A 21,267-nucleotide genomic window follows, 5' to 3' on the forward strand; every position below is an offset into this window, starting at 1 on the left:
GTCACAATTGAATCAACGATTTTTTATTTTTGCTACTTAAGGGTATGAGTTGAATTTTTGTTTTTGTTTCTTACTTATTTGAAATAATCACTCCAGAGTTTATCCCTTACAAAGCGGTTCATGTGCACACCCCAAAAACAAAATAACAAGACAAAGTGTATTTAAAGGCACTTGCAATTTAAACAAAAATTTATATCTTCCTTATTCTCCAGGGTTAAATTAGTTGGGTTTTTTTTTTCCTTCATGTTGCGCGGACACATTCTTGATTTGAAGTGTTAATCAATGCACCCAAATCCGAGTGCTTTATTTATATAGTAACAGCCTGAACACGAGGGTCCTCTAAGATGCTGGGCACAAGACTCTGAAGTAGTCAAACTAAAGCGTTAAGGAATGGATTTGATAAGAATTAGATGATTGTTCAGAAATTGAAGTGTACATCTTCTCCCGCCATCTGGAAATTATAAGAACACTACGGAGATTAAATCATCCTAAGGAAACACAGGGACACAAAAGTTTCATCTACTTATTATCGGGAAAATGGATACTTTCCTTTACTATGTACATTATTATTTATCATTGTGCCAATTTAAATTGATACTTATTTATCTCAACGGTTACAGCGTTTATTACCTATGAAGTTTTTACGTCGAGACGCGAACTTACCTATTGGAAAAGCACAGTTCTGTCAATATAGTAATTCTATCCAAGCGATTTTCCCCCCTTTACCAATATTATGAAACGTAAGGTAACTGACCAAGATAGAAACTTCGCTTGATCACCACCCGATATACAGTCAGCTAGGTTTTTTGGCAGCTTGATGACGGCACGGGTTTGTATTAAAGTAACGCAACGATAAATCCATCCGTTATGCAATCAGTTCTGTTGTACTCGTTCTGACAATACAAATACTATAAGTTTCCATTTTGAAACCTCATTTTGAAATGTTTTGACCATTTAAGGTTCATTTTAATCGATTGATTGTGTCAAGTTTAAGCTGTCTGGCCAAATGAAGATAAAATTGTGTTATGTCAGAGTGCGACAGAGCTTGGTTATAATAGATGGAACGAAATTGACGTCACTGGCTCTTTGTTATTGTTTTTAGGCAGCCATTTAATTATTAGTTCTCACTTGAAATCTATCAGGCTATTAAAGGATAAAATAACACATATTTTTGTGCGTGTTTCGTTATACCAGCTGGCGGATTTGAATATTTTACTTAAACGCAAAAAAAAAAAAAATATATATATATATGACCCTGGTCCCAAACATTGTGGAGTAACGAGGTTTTTTCTCTATACGGCCTTCTGCCAGTTTTTGTAAAGAAAAACACAAACCGTCACTGATGATGCTCTTGGTGTACATAATTTAATCTCTTAAACAGTTTTATAAATTTGGAAAACCCAACTTTTCATATTTAATCTCTAATCATTGTAACTTGCAATTCTTTTCCAGGCGCGACCAGTTTGAAGAGGTGGGTCACATAGTATTATGCATATACAATTATTGATTTTTGGCGTCCTTGGCTACAATGACAAAACACACCTTTTCCGTTTTGAGAAGTGTTGTATGTACTTCATAAATATGTATATTGATAGCTTAGAATTTATCCCACTGTTTGACTGTGCGACACATCTTATGGACCGCGATTGGGGTTTATTAAAATAGTAGTAGATTATTAGAGAGGGTTTGGTTTTTAGACATTTGTAGGACAGGTTAGTGAAGACGTGATACAGTCACAGCGGCAGACAGGCAAGTAGCAAGGAAAAGCAATGACGAACGTAGTAAGTGACTGGATGGGTGACTGATCGCATAGCGTGTGCTCCGGTCTTGTTTTTTTTATCCAGTTAACTTTGGAAAGACACATATTTAAAAATTTGGCCAGAAAACTCGCCATTCAAATACCGATCGGTTTAAATGATCGTTATCTGGGCAAAAACTCAATCAATTTTAAGTTTTGGGTCATTGCAAAACAAAGAAAACTGATTTAGATTTGTTGTTAATGACTTAAATTCTACAATTAGATGCCGGGCATTGATTTCTATAATTTCTTCGTAAAACTGAAATAATTAAATCATAGTATGAGTTGCTCGTAGTTAAACGATTGAGAAGGGAGGAGAGACCGTCTCACATCGATATAAATGCAGTGATGCCAACATTTTTCGTTCATTGTACATATTTTGCTGATGATTATACGTAGTATTACATTTCTATTATTAAAGCAGTTGTAACATTCACACTCTTTTAGTGTACTGAAACGTGACCCGGAGTTCAATATAGTATTATCTGGCTGGGTCAGATTAATCCCATGAATTCAAGAAGTCGATACTATTTATTAGCAATGACTATGAGTGGGGAAAGACTACGTTTAAATCAAGGCCCTATCTCCACTGAGTAAAAATCTTTTTGAATTTTGAAAATCCATTCATAAATAAATAAGTTATGCAGTTTCAAAGGTGTTATTTAGTTGGATGACTCACAAAGAGAAAAATAACTCGGAAAATATGGGACTCTTTTTCTGCGTTTTATTATATTTCATATTGTGTGCTGCCGAACAATGACAAAAACATCGTTTTGGTATTGAATCCTTTAATTTAAATATCGACCCATTAAAGTGATCCTCAATTTGTTTAAAAAATAATAAATTCTCGGGTTTGACATTTGTTTGGACAAGATTGGAGTAAATCTTAATCGATCGATAATTTCTTGCCAAAACCACAAACAAAAACACCCCCCCCCCCCCCAAAAAAAAAAAAAAAAAAAAACAACAAACAAACAAAACAAACAAAAAAAAGATAACAAACAAAAAAACCAACAAAAACAAAACAAAAACAAACAAAAAGAACCAAAAACAAACAAACCCAACAACCCCCCCCCCCCCCCCCCCCCAAAAAAAAAAAGAAACAAAACAAAGCAAAAGAAAAAAACAAAGACAAACCCACTTGTTTTGTCAGTATACGGCAGTATTGTTATTGATACCCCCTCTTAAATGGGTCTTCATCAAACAAAATACCGAATGAAGAACAAACAATCGAGTTGAACGCTGATTGACTGGTTCTGTTGAAATGGATATCACTCAACATAGATTTAGAGGTCTTGAATGGGATTTGAATGGGATACAGTTATACAGCACCGCTTCACCACACAGACTTTCCAACAGTCTTCTGTCATTCTTGGACAAAACCACTATTTTCATCTTGGCCATTTATTGTTTACTGCATATATTTATCGATGACTCAAGACGACTTCTATCGGTGACCTTCAACGTGTCAAAGTTCTTAAATCTGACACTTCATCGAAGTTTCAAATTATACTCATAGAATCTTCTTAATTTATCAATATTTGATTTTTTAAAAAAAAATCTGGCCTTTTGCGTTTTGTCAGTTTACGCAAAATAGGGCCCATTGGAAGTGAGCCTTTTGATAAATGAGTCAACTCACGAGAGAGAAACAAACATTTCTGGTAACACTTGCATGACTTGCCTGTCTGCCGCTGTGACTGTATCACGTCTTCACTAACCTGTCCTACAATGACAAAACACACCTTTTCCGTTTTGAGAAGTGTTGTATGTACTTCATAAATATGTATATTGATAGCTTAGAATTTATCCCACTGTTTGACTGTGCGACACATCTTATGGACCGCGATTGGGGTTTATTAAAATAGTAGTAGATTATTAGAGAGGGTTTGGTTTTTAGACATTTTTAATCGCATAACAAAGTCAAGGGAGCTTAATCCCTGGCTGGCGCTTGACGATATTCCTTCTTTGGTAGTGAGTTAAAAATGTGTTCGCTCTTGATGTTGGGTTGTTAGGATGACAAGAGGGTTGTTGACACTGTTTTTTTTTTTGGGGGGGGGGGGGGTATTTTTAATGTTTGTAATTTTTTAAACTCGGTAATGACAACGTCGACCACGACGACGGATGATGATGAGGATGCTGACGACGACGACAACGATGATGGTGGTGGCGATGGTGGTGTCCGATTAATGAAAATTTGTCCACAACATGGAAACAGTCGAGTTATTATGATTTTGGAATCGCGATATTATTTTGATCCCCTATTTTCATATCTCGTCTCTTTTAACACGTGTCTTTTTGCCCCCACTGAACCGGAATAAAAACCACGTATCCAACGCTTCAAGTATTATTTTTTTTTTTTTTGGAATACTTTTTTAACGTTTCTTTGTTAGTTTCTCTCTCTCTCTCTCTCTCTCTCTCTCTCTCTCTCTCTCTCTCTCTCTCTCTCTCTCTCTCTCTCTCTCTCTCCCCCCTACTTTCATTACCGGAGACGTGCTTTAATAGTTATATCACAGACATTTTCCGCATGCGATATTGCTGAATTGTTTCAATAGGCGTCCTGACGTAACAAACTTTTATGCAAGCCGTTATTCCATGAATTTATCAATCAGCCGTTCAGATATTTGAAATGCGACATCTTTGTCACAAACGTCCAGTTCCCCTTTCAGCATTTCCCCCAACAACATTTCAACAATTTCGATAATCAACCATGGGACTTTGATGATCATCATGGACCGTAACAGACATATTCCATTCCCACAACAACTGCCAGCCGACCACTACCGACCGCCACCAGGGGGGAAATACCACAACTCGTTCTCTCCGTCCCTTCAACGACACCCATTCTTTCATTGACAACAGCACTAGCAGCAGCGACGAGCAAACTCAATGAGGACAGGCTCCGTCAAATTTGATTAGCATTACGACAGGCTGAAATCCCGGAGACGATGAGAGGGTGGCTGCATAAAGAGGCGCACGTCGGCGGGTCCCTCTTGAAGAGCGGCCCTAGACGCTGAAGATGGTCCTTCAGATTCCGCCCCAGACGAGTTATCTCGCTGGCCGGGCGACACTCGTGAGAAATTGGCGCTGATTTGTTATGCCGTGCCCGTGGACTGACCAAATAGATGCTGACAATTAGAGGGCCGTGCACTGAGGCCGTAATCTCGTTGATAATGATATAATATAATATCGTAAGGCGCACGACAACCAGCTGATATTTGCTTCTACTGTCAATTCTACAAGCCAGAAGGGGGTGGGTGATGAAAAATTATCGGTGGTGTGAGTTATTGAAATGTTTGTCTACATGTCTGTCCTTATGTATGAGACATGCATGGATGTGATAGTGATGTGGATACGTTTGATCAGGGGTTGGAATGAATGAATGAATGAAGTCTATATATATATATATATATATATATATATATATATATATATATATATATATATATATATGCATATCCCCCCCCCCTCTCTCTCTCTCTCTCTCTCTCTCTCTCTCTCTCTCTCTCTCTCTCTCTCTCTCTCACTCAATTGTATAAAACGAGTAATGGTTGAAGTAAATAAGACGAGGTATTCAGATTTCATTGGAAAATTCCCTTCCTTACAGTATCCAAACAAAAACAGAATGGTTAAGAATAGCTAACACGAAAAGAAAATATACATTGACTTTTTGTCTAAAGTATAATTTTATTCTATGCGCTGCTGTGCCGAAGCCATTAAATTTAATTTTAGTATTGCATAGAAATACACTCGAGTTGAAAATAAACGATCTTAAAAGGGAAGTGAACATAATACATTTGAATGCAAGTTAAGAATCCGTCAATAAATCAAAATAGACCACCATGATTCCCCTAAATCTTTAAACTTCCGCCTGATGGTTTATAATTAATCGAAAACAATTTTTTCGCTATTTTTTTGTTTTATTTTGTTGCTGTTCTTTATTTATTTTTTCTTTTCCTTTTTCTTTGAAAATTGAAGCAATCCGTAACTTCATACCGACACTTGAAACGGACTCTTCAAGTGCAATTTCTTTACTTCCGCTGTGGTCTTGGAAGAAAAGATGGAGTATCTCTAAACAAAAGCTCTCTTGTCAAGGTTTATGAAAACTCCTCTCCCTCCCTCCCCACCTCCTCTTACTTTCACATCCCCACATCCCTTTCTCAAGTTTAATTTTAAAACTGTCTGGATATGATTTGAAATATTCTCTACTTCCGGCTATATTCAGCGTGTCTTTTGCCTATTTTATTATTTGTACCATTGGATATAACGGAGCAGTGTCGTTTATCAAGTGTTTGACTTGATGTAGTATTGGATTCAATATGTTTAAAATAGTTCGGAAACTAAATCAGGATGGGATAATGCTTCTGATGTTTCGTATTTAAAGCCGTATTATTACATTGCATATAATTTAACAGTAGAAGTTTGATTTATGTTCAGATTTATCGGACCATCGTGTATTATGTGAATAGAACTTCGTTTACATTATTTATGTTTATTTATTTATTTTATTTGTGCATTTATGCATTTAGTCATGCTTTTATTTATGCATTTATTTTATCACAGTGGACAGAAAGCTATCGTGTGGTCGCAATTCTGTTTTGATTGGTGCCAATAATGTTCTTTAAAATGCCAATTATATTTTAATTTCTTAGATTTATGTTGGTTTCAAGGCCGCAATATAATTAATCCCCTTCGCCATTTGTTGTTGATTCCGGCACTTGAAATGGTAATTATAACGTGTATTTGTATCATTAAAGCTTTCGCCTTGAGAGCGATGACAATAGCAAATCTTGTTTTTACCGTTTTGTTTTGATGCACTACGGCTATCGTTTAAAAGGAACTAATGTTTTCTCTCGACAAGAGATGCATTGTGAGTCTCCTATTTATGGGACTTGACGGTTCAGACGTGCAACAAAAACACGAAGCAGTTAATTCTCTTGGAGTCTCGCATCGCTGAGTATACATTATCTTCCTGGGATGCTCTGGTCTTAAAGGATATACACAAAGACCGTATTCATTTTCTCTTCTTTTTACTCCAGTTTTAAAGACTTTGATTTAAAGGGATTTTCGATGTTGTCAATCGATCCGACTACATATCGTTTTCATCTTTTGTCTCACAGGTTTTTAAAAAAATTGCTCGATCGGAAATGAGGGTTTTGTCTGCGGAATAGGTTCTTTTGCATCCTGTCGGATATGACGTAGTGACATCGATGCGCGGCGTCTGGTTTGCCTCGCCATTTATTTTTTCCGACGGGATTTGTCGGGACTCAAAAGAAAAAAATTTAAACGCCTCTCTAGCTCTGTCCTACAATCTTGTTTTGTATCCGGTGCAATGATTTATTTCTGAAATTACTCCGTTGTAATAACGGTAATCGAAGTTGTCATATTATTGTTTCATTATGTTGCGACTATATGCGTCCATGATTTAGAATATTTCAGGGGTTTGTAATTTGATTACACCCTCCACATTGTGCTTTTCTGATGGGAATTAAGAAAATAATATTACAATTTAGGTTTTTGCGGATCATTTTATTATTCATCGGCATCTAGACGTCTACGTTTAACTGTGGTCAAACTTTGTTATTGTTATCTAATGTGCCCATCATTGTAATCGTCCATTCCAGTTATCTTTTCCCTGTCCTACTCACACTTCCAAGTGGACTACCCTAATATCATGATTATCACATTTCAGTTAGCATACACACTTTTTCAGATCTTTATCAAATTTGCCCTCATTTCCCAGTTCCGTTATTTTGTCCCCGTCTTTTTTTCTTATTTCCTTTTCGTTTTCATAATCTCTGTACAACAAACTCATTAATGATGTCCTCGACTTCCCTTCACCCAGCCCAGCCCTTCTTCCTGTGCACCTCCCACTTCCCCTAGACACATTATTATCTACTCTATATCTTCTGTGACAGGAAACAATGCCAATAGTATTTTCCTTACTTTTTATTTTCTCTCTTTCCTTTTGCTGTGTGTATGTTTTTCGTCTTTCCACCAGATTTGTTCCGCGGCGGTCAAATTACCGGTGTTACAGGTGTGAGGATTAACCTTTTGACCCACGGGGGTCAAGCAAACCGCCGGGTGGATTGCCGTCCACAACAATAGGTGTCCACTATAAGTCGGTCCCGCCGGTCCATTAGTTTTCCCAATACAACTAACAAGGGTACGGTCTATCGGGAGGTGTCAAAACTGTCACAATTCATATACAATATTATGTCAACTTGTGACATCTGCACAAAATACAACATCATTATTACGTTGTTAAACGCCTACATCTACTTCCCCCCCCCCCCCCCACCCCTTCCAATATGCCTTGTCGTTGTATTTGCTACTATTATCGAGTATGTTATTTATGAATTTATTAAAGACAAATTAAATTGCGGGTTGGGGGGGGGGGGGGATATTACTTCCTTATTGTTAATTATAATAATATAATAATATAATAATAATAAATAATAATAATAATAATAAATAATATAATAATAATAATAATAATAATATAATAATATAATATTTATATTATATATTTAATTCATCCAAAAAAAAAAAAACATGGAAATTCGTTTTACAGACGTGGCATGCATAAAAATGTCATGCACTGTCGAAATACCATCTGATTCCTGTATAATGTCCGAGTGAGCAAAACGATGGAAATCGTAATTATTAGTCAAAATTATGACTTGAGATTTATTTTAACAATTCTAACATCATAATTTTGACTTGAAAATTCCATTTTGAGCGTCTAGTTCACCGTGACATAATACCATATTGAGGCGAAAAGGTCACATTTGTAATCTAGGTTGTAGATTTTCTTTTCGAAAATTAACTCAGGGGATTAGTTTTTCTTTTTTCTTTTTAATGTTTCCTTTTAAAAAATTCCTTTCTTTGTTTTAACTTAGGCGGTTAAACTCTTTAGATTAAATTTCAAATCATTCACAGTGTATCGTATCAGAGTGTGTGATATCGTGTTTGTCAACGTGATATACACACATCTACATTGCATCATATTTTCAAAAAGATTCCCGAGAGGCTTTCATGGCATTCCTCAACTAGTGATCTAAAAACAAAACAAACAAAAAACCCAACAAAACAAAACAAAACAAACAAAAAAAAAACAAACAAAAAAAAAACACAAAAAAAAAAAAATTTGTAAAAAAAAAAAATAACTAGAAAAATAGATAAATAAATAAATAAACAAACAAACCAAAATAAAAAGCAAGAGTTTGCTCAATTCCTAAACCTCTGTTTACTAACCGTGATTCGGCCAGTGTTATACTGAAATCGTTAGACGATTGGTCCTGGCAAATCCATCCCTATCTAGAGCATCATTAATTTATCCTATCTGCCCACCAAGTACTGATTGAGTTGCTCGGTAGTTTAAAGGTCTTGTTGGCGTTTTTCACTTGCGTCCTGCTTGTGTTTGCTCGCGTCACAGAAAGCTGGGACTTCACAGGCTTGATGTTGCCTAAATAAGGACTACTTTAAGGCGAGAAAATTATTTTTACTCTGCATGTACTTCCTACACATTCACTTTTATCTATGTTTTCAGTTTCATATTATCACTCGTCTCTTTTTCTTTTTCTCGTCTGTTGGTCAAGTCTTACCCTGTTGTTAGAAGAATTGAAGTATGAACAAAAGAATAATATTTCTGCCGCTGCTTTTTAGAAATACCAAGAGAAAAATTAGTCTTTAATGCCTGATAAAACAAATGTGCAATGAATATTTCCGTCCCGTTGAGTAGGGGGACTAACCACATTATTTTTATTGTCGTACCATTCACTATTTTCATTGTGGGAATCGACAAAAAGCTTCCTCTTGTCTCATGACAAGGTTCTGTTTGGTGCGTAGCGTATGGACGTTTATCTGTCGACACAAAAACATCTATGGAATCATTGACAAATGCAGAAGCCACTCATGCTCCTGTATTTTGACAATGCCAGTTCGCTATGCTTTATGTCCTGAAATAAGTGTTAATTATAATTTTACCAATTACGATCGGGGCTGACATCTCCGTTCTGAATTCCCCAAAGACTTATAATACCGTACTCTGAAAAACCACATTTTGGGCAATTTTGGCTTTATAATCTCTGACTTGCATCAATATAGATCGATTAAGGTGTCCGCCAACTCGTCCAAACGTTTCAAATCTCAAGACCAACAAGTTTTGACGTTGTGGGTCATCAACTCGATCGATATTTGAAATTCATTTTTTCTCTCTTGCCAAACATTTAAAAATAATGTTGTTATGTCAGAATACGGCTGAATGGTTAAAGCGTAATTTCGTGTCAAATTACAACAAAGTCGATTCCAACGTGATTCCAGATGCCATGCGTAAAAGTTGGAATGTCAATTCACTGTAAATTTAAACAAAGGATTAAATGACTATAGGAATGAATATAGGACGTCAACACCATGTGAGGGAGAAGTCAAATATAATGCAAACCACACATTCGGGATATCAGAATTACGATGTCTTTCCTTTCAATTTTGATGATACTGACTTTACTGACTTAAATTGATTTGATTAATTTATTTAACTTAAACAAGGTCTGTGCTGTATTAAGTCTATTGTTGTTGTTTTTTTTTTTTAAAGTATTAAATTTGCACAGCACAGTATTACGATGGCGTTCTTTATATTATATGTATATTTTTTAAAATAGTCATTCAGAGCCATTAGGCCCATGGAGCCGGAGTTTTCCCGGTTTTATAGCGTGAAACGGGTCGATAGCAATTGCCTGCTACCCTTTGGATAGGACGCTAGTCTATCGCAAAGTGCTTTCCGCGAGATTTACCATACCAACTATCCAATCACTGCTTGTGTGTGTGTGTGTGGGGGGGGGGGGGGGGGGGTGGTCAAGGGAAAAAAATCTCGACATCACCCATGATCAAACTGGGGTTATTTTTTTATTTACTTTTTTATGTCACTACTGTTTTGCTTACCTTATGATTATTCTCTCACTCTCTCTCTCTCTCTCTCTCTCTCTCTCTCTCTCTCTCTCTCTCTCTCTCTCTCTCTCTCTCTCTCCTTCCTTGTCCATAGTGTATCGATTGGTATCATCCTGTAACTTACTCCTCTTAGATAATTCTCTAACACGAAAATGGAAACAGGGGTCCTTAGGGCGCCTTCTTTCTCCTGCGACTCTTTACTTTTGTTGCTAAAATTGCTTTTGTATGTCCAGTTATAATGGGTATTGTGATTATGACGTGACCGGGCTGTAACAAAGGCCGCCATAAGTACTTAGTTACGGTGACAGGTTTACGTTTGGGCGACATAGTTGTTCCGCATTTGTGAATGAAAGGGCGATATACCTTTATGTATGTATGTATGTATGTATGTATGTATGTATGTATGTATGTATGTATGTATGTATGTATGTATGTCTGTCTGTCTGTCTGTCTGTCTGTCTGTCTGTCTGTGTGTGTGTATGTATGTATGCATGCATGCATGTATGTATGTATGTATGTATGTATGTATGTATGTATGTATGTATGTATGTATGTATGTATGTATGTATGTATGTATGTATGTATGTGTTTTCTATGGAGACGACCGGATGACTTAGCTAACCACAGGCCCTCCCGCCGACCGACTTACTTATCCCTAACACCTCGGGTAGAAAGGAGGCCCGTACAATATTGTCCAGAGGTGCACATTGAACCAGCTTTGTGTCGACGGAGGTTAATGCTCTGGACAAACTACTGCCAATGTAGTCTTAGTACGTATCAAAAACATATAGGACAATAAAGCAAAGTTCATTCAAATGCCTCTTTACTAGAATAGTACAATTTACTAGTAGGTGGTGGCCAACGTATTATTAGGAAATATCGTTTAGAAATCTTTGCAGTATCAACGGTGACCTGGCTAATTTATTGAACTGTGCAAGTGCCCTTGTCAAACAAAAAGATGGACGATTTCAAAATGAAGGAATGTTTTGAAAATGACCATAAATCATAGTGTTTTAATTCTCTCTTTTTCTTCTTTCAACTGCCCTTTGATAGATAAAGAAATAAGTAAAAATATAGATAGATATATAGATAGATATATGGATGGAAAGAGAGATAGTGAGATAAAGAGAGAGAGAGAGGGAGGAGGGAGGGAGAGAGAGAGAGAGAGAGAGAGAGAGAGAGAGAGAGAGAGAGAGAGAGAGAGAGAGAGAGAGAGAGAGAGAGAGAGAGAGAGAGAGAGAGAGAGAGAGAGAGAGAGAAAGTAAAGCTTTTAACTCATTGATACATTATGATGTAAATGATTGGTCTGGAACCGTCACAGTGATATCCAGTAAGCGTTCCAACAACACCATAGGCAGCCTGACACCTCTTTGTTGATGTTATTAATGCTGTGTAAGAGATTAAATATTGAGAGTAACTAGGGTCAATTAGCTGTTCCCTTATCCGACTCGGGGAAGTTGGGGTAGGAGGATTTATGCTTGTTTGACCTCGTCCAAAACCGTATTTGTTTCTTTTCATTTGAACCTCTTCCTCATTTCCCGCTTCCAGTGTTATTCTTATCATTCTTTACTTAGGTGGCCAAATGGTTAAAACATTGCATTGTGTACCGGAAGGTCCCGAGTTCGCTCCTCGCAGCAGGCAATTTTCGTTTGTTTTTTTTCTTGGGCAAGATTATATTACCCCCCCCCCCCCCCCTCTTCATTTGCTCAATTTGGACAACAGGTGATTCCCCTTGACGTCAGAATTTTGTCTGACGGATGGATTATCTATATTCGTCGTGGAATACCTAGCTAAGGCGACGGCATCTAACAATGCCACGAGGAAGGGCGAATTTTTGTAATAAATAAATAAAATAAAATAAAATTCCCTTTATTCATCCCATAGGGGAAATTTGTCTCTCAGATAAGATAAGATAAGATGAACTTTATGTATCCATTTCTGGAAATTTACATTGGTTATTGCCATAGACTAATGCATTTCTGAAAATCATTAAGCAAATAAATAATAAGAAGGAAATTCCATGACATGGACGTAAACCAACAACAACCTTAACAACACATTAAAAAAAAAATCTCTCATACCTCCCCAATTCTCTCTCTCTCTCTCTCTCTCTCTCTCTCTCTCTCTCTCTCTCTTTCTCTCTCTCTTTGTGTGTTTGTGTGTGTTTCATTTACTCTACCCTTCACACACACACACACACACACACACTCACGGGTCTATTCCAAGGGAAGACTGGAATAACCCAGGCGTCAGCCGCAGTGCAGCGCCGCAAATTGAGCTAGGGCGAGCTGACTTGCTCAAGGCCACACAGCGCAGCGGCGGATGATAGAACTCGGTACCTTTCGGGTACGAAGCAATAGTTGCCCCCAATACTGTACCTAGAAAGAAGTATGGGTTAATTAGCGGTTTTACAGATGGGAGAATTTGTCTCCAGTGATTTATAGTTCTAGGTTGGGAATCGAAAACTGTCTCAGAAATAACTACTAAATTGCCTATCTCGAAATCCAACCTATTCGGCATTTTTTGATGATGATTGTTTCGAAATCTGCCTTCAGTCTCCTTTGCGTGTGCTTTGCAATACAAATTATTGTAATTGTGTGGATGGATATTAGCCAAGAAAAAGTAACGTACGGCATTAAAGGCCTCCCTCTTGGATGCAAACCCTATTTGCCTCCTTCATTCTCAACTGTCCTCCATGTTGCTCTCGGTTTCCTCTCTTTTTCTTTCGGTCTGGTGTCCATGTTAGTGTCACACGTGGGTTTTTTTTTTCCATTAAAAACAACAACTCTATTCCTGATCTCCTCATTTGAGACATTCATGGACCAACCTGTTGTAAACGGACGACTTAAAGTTTGAAAGAACAAAGGTATCCTGTTCCCTATGGGCAATGATCCTGTGGTAGTGGTAAACCTGCGTGTGAGATTTGAGAGAAGTGTCTGCAATTTAACATGTTGTAGCAAACACTTGTAGGAGGATGGGGCGATTTCTATGCTCAATACAATTTAGTTATCTTTGTTTTTTGTTTTTTTTTATTTTAGTTTTGTTTCCTTGTCATTCCAGATGGAAAGTATAGACAACGAGATCGGCAAGACAGATGGGGCCATGGTAGTCAAGGAAACCAGAGGAACTACGGCAACCAAGGTAGCCAACGAAATCAAGGTAGCCATGGTAATCAAAGAAGCCAAGGTGGCCATTATAACCAGAGAAATCAAGACAACCAAGGAAATCAGCACTGGTCGGGACAGAACTACGATTATGATAATGGAGGCCAAAACAACAGTTCTAGGTTCGTAATATGTTCGTAATGAATATTAACGGGACATTTACGGGAACACTGGAATGTATTTTCTTAATGGTATTATAATAAGGTCACATCTTTTCCTACTTTTTAAAATTTCTTTTCATTTATTGTTAAAATCATCACAGTTTGTTACGCCATCTTTACAAGCATCAAGATTTTCTTTAATACTTCAGCCGCCGGACCCCAATGACCTACTAAGTTGTATCTATGGGTATTTAAAAATGTCATCAATCACATTATATATTCAAAACAGTAATATTGATGTCAACCAGATTATTATTCTCTCGTCCCTTTACGTCTACCTATTTTATCGGGTTATAAGTGGAGTCACAGGAGAGAATGATGAATTCATTATGGATAGTCATAACTATCCCCCTACATTCTTACATAGTTCTACAAAGAAGAGATTCCACAAAAACGATAGATAATATGCCTTTCTTACTGTGCCAGTATTACTGATGTTTCTCTCCTTGTAGTTAATAAATTATAATATGCCTAGTGTGAGCTTGATAAAGGTTTAATGGTAGAGATTACGGCGCACAATCAATTGCCCGTGTAAACATTTTTTTAAACTTTCCCCAAATCAAAGATTTCACGAATGGTGAGTGATTAGAATTTCGGCATGACTTAATTGGTTGATAAGTTTTGAAATATCAGTTGTCTTGTATTTCGTTTTGTGTTTTGTGTTTTTGTTTGTTTGTTTGCTTTTATTTTTAATTTTTTGTTGTTGTTTCCCATCCAAGACATCAGTATTCTCATCAATTTTTCATCTATTGTCAAAGTTGGTTGCTGAAATGTGGTAAGAAGGTATTAGGTAACCTAATCTGCTAAACTCATTTAAAAAAGCAAACTTGTATATGCTTTACTAAAAAAAAAAGTATCTTGAAATTAGGCCACATGGACAAAACTCTTATGTTCATGATTTAGTTACAATATTTTGTTGACTGAGGTGAGCTAAAACGCTTGCTGTCTTATTCTTCACTCCATTAACCTAATAACGGTTTCATCAAAGGACCTCCCACACTTTTGGAATGAGGACGGAATACAATGAATCGAATAGGAATGGACGATTCCGTTGCGGTGGAATTTAGTTTGTAAAGGTAATAGATTAGCTGTTGTTGGTTAGTTAGTGAATGGCACTGGCACCCCTGGTATGGGAAGGGGCGTCACCCTCGCTTTTATGTAGTTGCCTCCCCTACAGTCGAAGTTGGTAGGGTGAAAGAGGGGGAAAGAGAATGCGGGGAAAAAGACAATAGTGGCGATTACCTGGAAGCCACCTGTGATGCCACGGGGCATACTGTGAGGTACCTCTCCCTCCTCTCTCTCTCTCTCTCTCTCTCTCTCTCTCTCTCTCTCTCTCTCTCTTTCTCTATGTCTCTCTTTATATTGTCAATCTCTCTCTGTCTCTCTCTCTCTCTGTCTCTCTCTCTCTGTCTCTCTCTCTCTCTCTCTTCTATCTATCTATCTTTCTGTCTCTCTCTCTCTACCCCTCTCTCTCTCTCTCTCTCGCTCTCTCTCTTTCTCTCTCTCCAGCTCTCTCACTCTTTCTCTATGTCTCTCTCTATATCTTCAATCTGTCTGTATCTCTCTCTCTCTCTCTCTTCCTTTCTATCTCTCTCTCCTTTTCTGCCTCTCTCTCTCTCTCACTTCCTTTCTTTCTCTCTCTCTCTCTCTCTCTCTCTCTCCTTTTCTGTCTCTCTTCCTCTCTCTGTATCTCTCTCTGTGTCTCTCTCTCTCTCCCTCTCTCTCTCTCTCTCCTTTTCTCGCTCCATCTCTCCCTTTCTCTCTCCCCCCCTCTCTCTCTTTCGCTTACTCTCTCTTTCTCTTTCTCTCTCTCTCCCTTTCTGTCTCTCTTCCTCTCTCTCTTTCTCTTTCTCTCTCTCTCTCTCTCTCTCTCTCTCTCTCTCTCTCTCTCTCTCTCTCTCTCTCTCTCTCTCTCTCTCTCTCCCTTTCTCTATCTCTCTCTAAGTCTCTATGTCTCTGTGTCTATCTCTCTCTTTGTCTCTCTGTGTGTCTCTTTCTTTCTCTCTCGGTCTCTCTCTCTCTGTCTGTCTCTCTCACTCTCTGTGCCTCTCTCTGTCCCTCTCTACATATCTATCTATCTATCTATCTATCTATTTATCTATCTATCTATCTATCTATCTATCTATCTATCTATCTATCTATCTATCTATCTATCTATCTATCTATCTATCTATCTATCTATCTATCTATCTATCTATCTATCTATCTATCTATCTACACTATCGATCTGTTTATCTATCTATATATCTATCTATCTATCTACATATATCTATCTATCTATCTATCTATCTATCTATCTATCTATCTATCTATCTATCTTTCTATCTATCTATCTATCTTTCTATCTATCTATCTCTCTATCTATCTATTTATCTATCTATATATCTATCTATCTCAGTCTTTCTTCCTGTCTCTGTCTGTCTCTCTTCCCCTCTCTGTGTGTCTCCATTCTCTTACGTAGGAACGAAATGACCGTTTATATCCTATCCTTGATTTATTGATGAATGAAACGAAATAAAATAATTTAAAATTGACTAACTTACTTCAGTGTTTATTTATCCGTAATTCAAAAAAGTAAAATTGAAATTCTACAAAACCTAGAATATAGCAGCTCTGTCTGGGATCCTCATCACTAGTCAGAAATCCCAGAAATCAAACAAATACAAGGCAGGTAGTTAAATTTATTAACCAAAACAACAAGAAAAAAAAATCATACTAAAAAAACTGAGTTAGATCTTCAATTGTAACAACAGAGAAGACAACGTGACAAAATGACCATATTTTGAAAGACCCAGGGGGCCTGATTACTCAGTTGGTAGAGCACTTGCTTCACATGCAAAGGGACCAAGTTCGATCTCAGGTGAAGTCGAGATTTTTTTTGACCCCTCTGTCCATCCAGCATTGAATTGTAGGTGGGCCTGTCACATCTGGTGGAAAATACTTTGTGATAGACTAGCATCCTACCCAAAAGGTAGCAAGCAATTTTAGATTATAGAAACTGAGATAAACTCCGGCGTCAGGGGCCTCATGATTCTGAGCGACTGCTTAAAATACCCAAGTGAAATTATCTCTCGGTGATATATACATGGCCCTTGAATGGTTAAAGGATATTTTACAGGACACGGGGAAATTGTAACACATTTAAGAATACTCACAGATTATATGAATGATGTTCAAGGTCTACTTTGCACTTTAAATTTTATTTTATTTTTTATCTATTAACAACGTATATTATTGTGACATGAGAAAGTGCTCAGTGAATTCCTATTTTGATTGCAACAATTGGAATACAAAGGAAATTTTGAGTTACATTGGTATTGGAGAGTGCAATCCATGGTATTCAATTATTGTGCACTTGACATATCTCTAAGCCAATATCATAGTTGGGATATTTTTTCTGTATGATATAGGTAAATATATGAATTTTGAATTATTTGGTTCCAGAGCAGTTTGGAATATTGTTTGTTAATATAAATGATAATAAGTATTGTTGTGACTGTTTATTTATATTCTCTCCCAGAAATCACAGTCGTCAGCAACAACAAGGCAATCGTCAGCAACAACAAGGCAATCGCCAACAACAACAAAGCAATCGCCAACAACAAGGCAATCGCCAACAACAAAGCCATGATGACATGAATCAAGACTCTGCCTATCAGTATCAGTCTTACTACCAAGATTACAGTGATACTCATAGTGGTGGTAGTGGTAGTAGTAGTAGTGGTGGTGGAGGAGGAGGAGGTAGAAGTGGACAACAGCGTAATGACTGGGTAAGGGTCTAAAAACTATCTTTCTTTAGTGATCCTTTTGTTGCATTCAATAATTAAACTACTAATGATATCGAGGATTTGTGGTCTAGTGGTTTGACATTCAGTTTGAGACCTGGAGATTTAAAGATTTGAATCTCATTGTGAGCAGTGCAAAGTTGAGTCCTTGAAAAAGGCTCTTCTACTCACATTTTGTCATTTTCTCATCATACGTGGGTGTAAAATGATTACCTGAGAGAGAAGCAATCATAACAATGGCTACATGCTCAGTATTGCATTTGTTATGTATGTTATAAATATGTTACCCTTTGCAAAGTGCATTGGATATGCCTTGTGGACATTACCCTATTAGGCCGATTCAATCCCTCATTTGTGTCCAACAAAGTGAATACTGTTATAATAATAATAATAATAATAATAATAAAATAATAATAATAATAATAATAATAATAATAATAATAATAATAATAATAATAATAATAATAATAATAATAATAATAATAATAATAATATTAATGATAATACTTGGCATTTATATAGTGCAATTTCATCACTGTGTGATGCCCATGCACGTTGCAAATATATATACAAAAGTTACATATATAAAACTTATACCACAATGATATCAATCGCAGCAGTTTATGTAATATCGTATCAATATTATGAAAATGTAATGGTAAAAAGTAGTGCTTTAACAATGATTTAAAACTATCAATAGATTTAGAGGAGATATCATCCATACTAATAGAAACAGACTTTGTCAAAGAACCTTGGAAAGATGGAGAATTGAATCTAGGAAGAAATTAGAGCCTGTGTTAGATCTGGTAGTCGGTATCTAACAAAGAACTAACATCCTATCAAATCGGCAGCAAGTAATTATTGCTGAAAGTTTAATGTTACAGAAACAGGAATAAACTCAGACTCCTTGAGCCATTTGGCAAAATCTTCAAAGCCTAGGTTAAATCTATCCGTTTCTGTTTTCAATGAAGTCATTTGATATCACTTCACCTCCAAATGGCATCCGACATCATTTAAAAAAAATAATTTACTGAAAATAATTTCTCTTTGATCCCCACAAAATTTTTAAATATAAGATTTAGTTGAAGACTGTGCATAGGGCTCAAGTCACCTACTCATAATGTCAGTTTTGAGAAAATCAAATTACAGTATGATCCCTGCTCAAAATCATGTGGCAACAATAAACTTTGCGTATTAAGAGAAGAGACCTAAATTTTATCATAGAAATAATTGATGATTCAACTATAGTGGTTAAGTTCCATGTTTATCTTAAATTGGATAGAAGAGGATGAATATATAGCTTATATTCATTTAGCAATAATGTCTGCAATTGTACCCCAAAAAACAACAACAAACAAAAAAGAAAGAACTAATAATAATAATAATAATAATGATAATAATAATAATAATAATAATAATAATAATAATAATAATAATAATAATAATAATAATAATAATAATAATAATAATAATAATAATAATAATAGATCTTTATTGTCCATGAATATGGCAATTTGTCATTTAGTTACACTTGTTATAACGTTATATGATAACTATAACATTGAACAGATATTCCACTCCTACTTATTCTCTCTCTCTCTCTCTCTTCCTCTCTTCCTCTCTTTCTTTCACGCGTGCGATATACACAACATAAACATATTCATTTCATTTTCAATTCGTTACATTTTCGGCAATTCAACACCAAATATTATCATCATTATCAATTGGTCACTTAATCTAACATTAAATAAATTAATCAGTCAATCAATGAATATTATCAATTTACATTAACATGATCTTGCACTTTAAAATTTTATTTCAGAGTCAAAGTGGTGAGCGATATCGTCCATACTAATGGAAACAGACTTTGTCAAAGACCCCTGGAAAGACGGAGAATTGAATTAGGGGAGAAATGAGAGCCTGAATGAAGTGGAATGAGTGCGATGTAGTCATCATTGAAGGCAGCAAGAGTTTGAAAGGGAAAACACATACATTCTGTTAGATCGTGATTGTATCTATTTCAATACATATTATATCATAGAATCTTTTTTTTAGGGATTATCAGATTATAGAAAATGCCTGTGTGGGTAGTAAAATGGGGGGAAAAGATTGAAACTTTTTAAAGAGTTGGATCTAAATAACACAATTTAAAAAAAATGTATGTTGACAAATTGTAATGCAGGACAATTGTAAAAATATGTTGAAAATGACTTTTACCTCTCTTAATAGTATGATTTTTGTGACATTTGAGAGGTATAAACCAGATGTAGCGTTCATGGCCAATTTGGCATTAGAATTAAAGATGTTTATAGAGACAAAATATTCATGGTAATTTGTCTTTGTCGTTTTATTTTTTTTTTTTTTCGGTCATTGTTAAAAAAAAATAATTCTGTTATCATTTTATGTTATTCCATTTTTACCACAATTTTTTTTTTTATACAGTCCTTGACTCTTGACTTGTTGTAATCAATTTGTGTACCATTTTTTAATTCTCTGTACTTTGTGAACCTCATAAGATAAAAGTAAAACTGCTGTCAAATTATTTTCTCTTTAATATTTTTGTCATGTAAATATGTTTAGTCGTCAACCACATTGTTAGTTTTGTAGTAAAAAAGTGAATTTTAAAATTTTGATGGAATGCCCATGACAGAGAATCATCACTCATCACCTGTGGCATATTTTGGATCATTCTATTTTTAAAAATATATTTACAGACCGCTGAAATTTACTTGAAAATGGCAATTTATTGTAAATAAAATTGTCTCACCTCTTCCCTCACTTGACGCCCATATCCACCCTTTCTATTGCATGTACAGTTACTTTGCTCTCAATCAATTATTTTCAAAGGAATCGGTAAAAAGTGGGTATGGGACTTTTGGCTTATTTTGAGGGAATTATTGAAATAAAAGTATTAAAGTGTTTTTTTTTTTCACAGAACATTCATTTGCTTTATTTATTTATTTTAAACATATTATTTCTATTGTGAACACTGTCTTTCATCACTGAACCACCCATTGTAGTCAGAGATGTGAGAGAATGCTTTTCCTGGGTGGTGTCCTCTGACCTCTCATGGTGGACAAGAGGTCACTTGCTGGGTCTTCTATCTCTCTTTATCTGTTGTTCTCGTTGCTTTCTATCACTGACTTGGATTGAGACTACTTGATTTGTTCTGGCGCTGGCCAAAGTCCTCGACTGAGAGGGAAACAGTCAAATGTGTAGTATTACTTATGGGGGATGATATTTTTTTCCTTTTAAATTATGTACTGTAATATATTTGTTTTGTTTCGAAATCTCATGTTTTGTAAGCATTTGATCTGTATTCTCTTGGTGGGATTCTGTGCTTGTGTCTGGATGAGACTTTAAGGTGATCTCAAACTTGAACCTTTCCATAAGTCTTACTTTTTCTCGTGTGC

At 36.1% G+C, this 21,267-nt stretch overlaps 1 protein-coding gene across 2 annotated transcripts in view; it reads left to right on the top strand.

Moving 5' to 3' along the window:
• The window catches only part of LOC144981000 (5'-3' exoribonuclease 2-like), a 69,492-nt gene extending 48,704 nt beyond the window's left edge, over window positions 1-20,788 (top strand). For both annotated transcript variants that reach the window (XM_078929058.1, XM_078929049.1), the window contains 3 exons: window positions 13,805-14,030; window positions 17,590-17,839; window positions 19,677-20,788. In XM_078929058.1, the coding sequence (XP_078785184.1) occupies window positions 13,805-14,030; window positions 17,590-17,839; window positions 19,677-19,709 (509 nt within the window). In that variant the 3' untranslated portion in view covers window positions 19,710-20,788. The remainder of the gene's footprint in view (window positions 1-13,804; window positions 14,031-17,589; window positions 17,840-19,676) is intronic.
• The last annotated feature ends 479 nt before the right edge of the window (window positions 20,789-21,267 follow it).

The sequence above is a fragment of the Berghia stephanieae genome, chromosome 1, assembly GCF_034508935.2.
Source record: "Berghia stephanieae isolate SIO BIC M18660-M18661 chromosome 1, UCSD_Bste_1.3, whole genome shotgun sequence".
In the NCBI taxonomy this organism is placed as follows: domain Eukaryota; kingdom Metazoa; phylum Mollusca; class Gastropoda; order Nudibranchia; family Aeolidiidae; genus Berghia; species Berghia stephanieae.